Genomic DNA, 6,819 nt, shown 5'->3' with positions numbered 1-6,819 from the left:
CCAAATAAGTGAATAGAAATGACATGCCACGCAGCACCGAGTCCATCAGCCGCTGGAATGTTTGCGCTGCCCCTTTAAGGCCGAATGGCATCCGTAAAAATTCAAACAGCCCAAACGGAGTGATGACAGCAGTCTTAGGCACGTCCACCGGATGGACCGGCACCTGGTGGTAGCCGCGCACCAAATCCACCTTAGAAAAAATGGTGGCCCCCGCCAGGTGGGCAGAAAAGTCCTGTATGTGTGGGACTGGGTAACGGTCATTTGTGGTAATATTATTCAAGCGGCGGAAATCACCACACGGCCGCCAATTCCCATCCGCCTTGGGGACCATGTGCAGAGGAGAGGCCCATGGGCTGTTAGATCGGCGCACAATCCCGAGCCGCTCCATTGTAGAGAACTCCTCCTTGGCTATTGCCAACTTGGCCACATCAAGACGGCGCGCTCGTGCAAAAACGGGTGGCCCAACTGTGGGGATGTAATGCTCCACCCCATGCTTAGCGACGGCAGCGGAGAAGGTGGGCACGGTCAGGGCAGGGAACTCGGCAAGGAGGCGCTGGTACACATCCCCCGTGGCGAGCAAGTTGGCCAGGGCAAGCGGCCCTGGCCCCCCCAGTGTGCATGGATATGTGGCAAAAGAAACAGCGTCAATCAGCCGACAGTTGGAAATGTCCACTAATAGCCTGTGAGCACACAAAAAATCAGCCCCCAGTATAGGCACTGACACAGAGGCAATGACAAAGTCCCAGCAGAACTTACGTCCATGAAAACACACCGTTACATCCCTAGTGCAAAACGTGCGAATAGGAGTGCCGTTAGCAGCGTCAAGCGGCGGCCCCTGTCCGTCTCCCAACGCGTCCGCTGATGATGCAGGCAGGATACTCAGCTGGGCGCCAGAATCCACAAGCAGGCGCCTACCCGACAACGTGTCCTCAATGAACAACAGCTTGTTGTTGCTGGCGCCAGCGCTCACAGCTGTTAATGAGCGCTGGCTCGTGCGTTTCCCTGCTCCACCCAAGAGCATGGCTGAATGCACCGCTGCGCCTTGTTGCCAAAACGGCGATGATAATAACAAAGTGCGCTACTATTACCATCCCTCCGACGTTCAGGCTGAGGCACCGCAGCCGCCACATAATGTCGGGAGTCGCGGGACGCCAGTAGTACTCGGTCCGCCTCTTCTGCTAACCCGCGATAATCCTTGGTGCGCACCAGTGGCGAGGTGGCCAAAGCCGTGCGCACTGGAGTGGGAAGCTGCCGCAGGAAAAGTTGAATGAAAAGGAATGTAGTGTCACCTGAACCGATCAGTGCCAGCATATTCTCCATCAGTTCCGTGGGTTTACTGTCTCCTAATCCATTCAGAGACAGTAGGCGCTCTGCGCGCTCTTCGTCGGATAGCTGAAACAACTGCAGAAGCTTATCTTTGATAGCCACGTATTTGCCGGCCGCTGGTGGATCCCTCAGAAATCCCATCATACGGCGGGTGGTGGTGGAATCCAACGCCGCGACGACATGATAATATTTTGTCTCATCTACCGTGATCCCTCTGAGGTGAAACTGTGCCTCGATATGCTGGAACCACGGGTCTGGATCGTGTTGCCAAAACTCTGGCAGTTTAACTGTCGCCGCATATACAGCGGGAGCCGGCGCAACAGCCTCATCCATAGTAATTCAATTTCAAACGTTCAAGGTCACCACTGTGGAAGTTGAGGAATGAGACGAGCAGACGGAGAATGTGAGTCTGAACTTTACTTCCAACAAACAAACAACAACAATACACAGGTACATCACTTCCCTTTATCACTTCCTACATCCTCCCGTTACCACCCAGCCAGTGCTCAATCTGAGGTGAGAGACCCCATTTAGTGTTCACCACAGCATCTCCCTTAGGGATATGCTGAGGAGCTCAGTCATCCGTGACAAACACGGAGTAGAGCAGCTGGCTCCTTTGCATATAAAGGAGTGGGTTGAGGTGGTATAAGGCAAGGATAAAGGATGCCTCCTGGTGGCCTCCCAGGTGGGAAGAGGCTATGGTTCAAACCAAGGACGAGGGGGAATTATATCTCCCTGCTGCTGGCCTGGGGAAACCCTCGGGATACCCCAGTTGGAGCTCGCTGATGTGGCCAAGGAAATGGAAGATGTTTTGCTAGAACTGTTGCCTCCATGACCTGAGTTGTTCGACGGACAGACAGACAGACTGACTTACAGACGGATGGAAAGACGGACAGACAGACAAACAGTAAACAAACAAGCTGTACAAAGCCAGCTTGCCCGGCAATGCCAGTGTTATTGCACTGACAACCAACCTCTCCCATTTACCAAGCCGACTCTGCACTATGACCTTGTTTGAGTTTCTAGAGCTCATAACCCCCCCAGGGTACATTGTTTGTTTGTTCTTACTCTTGTACAATGATCTGCCTTGTAGATCATTGTGAGAGATCAGAGTGAGAGATTGTTATTCTAAGGGAGCATGTTTGTGTGCATGCATGTTTGTGTGCATGCATGTTATGCGACTGTGCATGTGTGCGCACTTACTGTATGTGTGCCTTGTTGTTGAGGGCAGTTCTCCTCCATTGGGTATGCATTCTGTAGTATTATCAAGACGGGATTTTTTGCACAATCCTTTTTCCTGACTGACAGATGCCATTTTCTCGCAGCCTTGGAAAATGTCAGAAATACGTGCCTGTTGATTGTGTAATATTTTCATCTCTTCCTGCATAGATGCACTTTACGAGTTTTACTGTAGATATTTACCCAAAAGGCTCTTTATTTGTATACTGTGAGAGTTAAATCAACACTGAGGACTGTACAGTGTATGCACCCTTAGCTGGTCACAGTGTTTATCACTGCCCACTCAGTCACCTTAAATCACTGGTTCCCAAACACTGGGTCGGGATCCATTTGTAGGTTGTAGACACATTTTTATGGGTACCTTTATTTTTTTGGTTTCCTGCATTTTGTTTTTAATTATTAGCATTTAAAAACATTAAAAGAAAATATATTTTTTTCATGGGACCTCATCAAACCCTGTACACTCAAGAGAACCCGCTACCACCCTTATATTTCCATGTACTGTATGGAGTTGACCTGTTCTGACATTCCATATGTTGATCTGACCTCATCAAACCCTGAATACTCAAGAATTCATTCCTTGTTGATCTGACCCCCCATGCCTAAAGTGTCACTAAAATGGTGTATTTCGATTGGGCCTTTTAACTCAAAGGCTTGCCTTTCAGCTTTCAGGAAGAAACCAAAAATCCAGTTCCAGACCCACAGGAACCGGGTGCCGCCCCGCGTCCGAAACGGTAGAGAAATGACAGAGTTACCATGTGGGGGTCCCCAGGGGTGTGGGGGGGGGAGTTCCAGACCCCCAGGAACGTGCCCAGGGGGCCGGGGCGGTTCCGTCCCTCTACTGTACCCTCTACTGTACTGTACTGTCACTGTACTGTGCTGGCACACCCGAAAACATCATATATACAGTTAATATGTGCGTGTGTGTTTGTGTGTGTGTTAGGTTGCGCACAGGTGGTGAAAAACAACCATGTTGTTTTCGTGCTCATATAGAAAAGAGGGAAGCACGCACGACTCCATTATCTCAGTCTCTTGGAACATTTTACCGGGTGCACGGTCAGGAAACACTTTCAAAGAAGGAGAATACCAGCACTCACGGAGTCCTTTAAGGCACTTTATTGTTTCATCTTTAACAGGGAAAGGTAAGCTGCACGCAGCAAACACAACGAACGCGTTTCGGCCAAGGGCCTTCGTGCTCATACCCAGCCAGCCAGCTACCCAGCCACCCACACACATACGTAGCTCCGTAAGGTCTTCCCTGTGTATTTTTGAGTGGTGCAACCACTATAGACCCCCAGTCAAATATTATTTGACTGGGGGTCTATTAGATTAAACTCCATAGACACATACAAAACAGAAAAAGTGCAAAACTATGGCACTCCATCTTTAAAAATACTGTTATTTTCAATGACATCTTTCCTCACCCTGCGGGGGTGTCTAAGGTGACAGGCTACAGTTGGGTGCCACCGATATTGTCCCTTATCATTTGACCCATTTAGGCCTGACCTCAATTTTTTTTAAATCCTTCTAAATCCTCTAGTTTTCTGAAATAAATATTTTCACGATTTTTCAAAAATAGCAGACCTACAAGCTCGTAGCGCGCCACTCGGTGGCGCGCTATGAGCTTGTAGATCTGCTATTTTTCAATAGCTAAATCAGGGGTGGACAACTTTGACGATGGAGAGGGCCACTATATTTCCACACTCACTCCCTAGGGCCATAATACTGTTGTAGCAAAAATAGCCGATCTACAAAGTCAAAACGCGTCGCGCTGCGACGCGTTTTGAGCCTGTAGATCGGCTATTTTTGCTATATTCGAATTGAAATCGTTAATTATTGTTTGCTATTTTTTAATTGGAATCCTGAAAATTAACATTATGTAATTTCAAATGCCTTTAATTATACTTGTGTTGAGCATTGAGCTACTAATTTAGACTGAAGTAATTAAAGCGGGTCATGTTTGCATGTTGTGAAATTTTAACAGCTGAAACCAATGTTATATCAGTATTCTGACATTAACCTGAGGGCCACATTAAGTGAAGGTGGGTGGCCCCCGGGCCGCCAGTTGCCCACCCCTGAGCTAAATTATAACAATGTTTAAAACACCAAAAGGGGTTCCCGCCCAAAATGGGTTAACTGTCCTTTTGCGCAGATCACGCAAACCTCAGCAAAAAGAAAAGGACAATATCGATGGCCTCCAACTGTATGTCACCAGGACACCTGTCTGTCACACATACCTCATAGTTGAGACATATTGTTTGATGGTATCCATTATACACTCTTTGTACATACAGTTGTGTTGCTTTGTTTTGGCCTTCCTCACAATCCCAACTTGCTTCCTTTTCCGTCCATCGTGTCACTCTCCATGTCACTGTGCTATCCAGTCTTTGTGCCAAAACATCTCCATTATTCTAGACATCTTGACTTAGTAGTGCTTTATATCCGCTCTAGCGACAAAACAAAAAACAAACCGAAACTCACACAGTACTATAAAATAGGCTGAAGTCAGCATGTTTAAAAGTTGTGAAACTTATCCATTATGTGTTTGTGAGCAGAAATGGCTGCTCTGTGCAATTCATGTGACACTAACAGAAGGCTCTAAACCAGGTTCATTATGTGCCAACTAATCAATTGCCTTTCCATTGAGGCCTCAGACATGGACAGACACAAGATTAAAATATTTCTTCATTTATTTAGCATTTGGAGGGAACCTACATGTAAAGTGTCTTGAGACAACTTGTTGTGATTTGACACTTTAATAAAATTGAATTGAATTGAACCTCTCTGGAAATATATATTTTTAAAAATATATTTTATAATTTCCCCCTCTACCCATTTCAGATTTATAACATCATACTGGAATAATTAATGGTTACATGCAGTTCTTAATGTTGTGTAATTAATTATATTGCAACAAGGACAATTATCCGTGCACTGACAATTAAGCTGCCAATATTTAATCATGCATCATGGATGGATGAATGGATGCCGGATGAAGGTCTATGTGACTCAAACATTGTGAATGTAATATATTGGGAGCGTATTTATCAATGTGCTGATATTGGTCCTTTTTTACGGTTACTTCTTCATACTGAACCTGAACACAGTTATGTTGGAAGTACACTGTACATGTAATTAATAGATTGCCTCATTGTTCTTTTCCAGTGATGGCTGCATTGTACATGGGCCAGAGGCGGCACAAAGAGAGAGAGACCCTCATGACTTCCAAGGAAGACATTCGAGACAACGTAATTCACTACGACGATGAGGGCGGCGGTGAGCAGGACACGCATGCCTTCGACATGGGCACGCTGCGCAACACTCAGACACAAAAGGCCAGCACGCACATGGCCAACGGCGGCGCCATAAAGGAGAAAAATGGCTATGGCAGCGGGGTCCTCTTACACCTCAGTGGTCGCCGCGATGAAATCAGGTCGCCTGACATCCACCGCGAAACAGCTGTCGCCACCAGCACCACCACCACTACCACCGTCACCACCACATCCACCTTGGACATTGGGGTTCAGGCCGCTGCTGTTGGCGGCGTGAGTAAAAACGATGCAGACCTCATCAGGGAGTTCATCCAACAGCGGCTGGAGGAGAGCCAGTTGGGCTACGCCGCTCCTCCGTACGATTCGTTGGCCACATACGCGTACGAGGGTGAGGGGTCTGTGGCTGAGTCACTCAGCTCCATAGGGGAGTCGTGGGCAATGGGCAGCTCCGACGATTTCAGTTACCTTGGTGACTGGGGACCGCCGTTCAAAACTCTAGCGAGCATCCTTGACAGACAACCACCCACTCAGACAGAGGCAGAGGAGAGCTGAGGGGGTGTGACTGAGAGATAGTGTGCGTGCGAATACACAGATACTGTACGTGTGCGCATGTGTGTCAAAAATGGACAGTTGAGTGACACTTGTTTAGATGACTTTGGTGGCCTCTATTTGCAGCATCAGACGACATGTTGAATGAAGGATTCCTCCAGAGTGGTTTGAAAGATGATTGTCGGAATCGATTGACAGGAATGCTACTGTATACCAGAGTGTGGAAAGTTGATCCTTTTCTAGATGTTTGTGGAATTTTTTTTTTTTTTTTACAGTTTTGGCAGGAATTATTGGCTAGACAAAAGCCCTTCGACTAACGGCCAAGCTACACCAGGCTTTTCGCGCACAAAACGCGCACGTTTACCCCCGCGTGTGCGTTTAATTTAGGTCCAGTCCTATTTTAAAAAACGCATGCGCGGACCGCGCGTTTAGG

General features: G+C 47.4%; 1 protein-coding gene across 1 annotated transcript in view; it reads left to right on the top strand.

Annotated features, from left to right (window-relative positions):
• Positions 1-6,599, top strand: part of LOC306943627 (cadherin-12-like) — a 99,159-nt gene extending 92,560 nt beyond the window's left edge. The window contains exon 12 of the mRNA XM_079530059.1: positions 5,731-6,599. Within this exon, the coding sequence (XP_079386185.1) occupies positions 5,731-6,389 (659 nt within the window). The 3' untranslated portion in view covers positions 6,390-6,599. The remainder of the gene's footprint in view (positions 1-5,730) is intronic.
• The last annotated feature ends 220 nt before the right edge of the window (positions 6,600-6,819 follow it).

This window comes from Electrona antarctica (genome assembly GCF_951216825.1).
Source record: "Electrona antarctica genome assembly, chromosome: 19".
Classification (NCBI taxonomy): domain Eukaryota; kingdom Metazoa; phylum Chordata; class Actinopteri; order Myctophiformes; family Myctophidae; genus Electrona; species Electrona antarctica.
The sequence above is the reverse complement of the archived record's forward strand: the minus strand, read 5'-3'. Positions and strand labels throughout refer to the sequence as shown.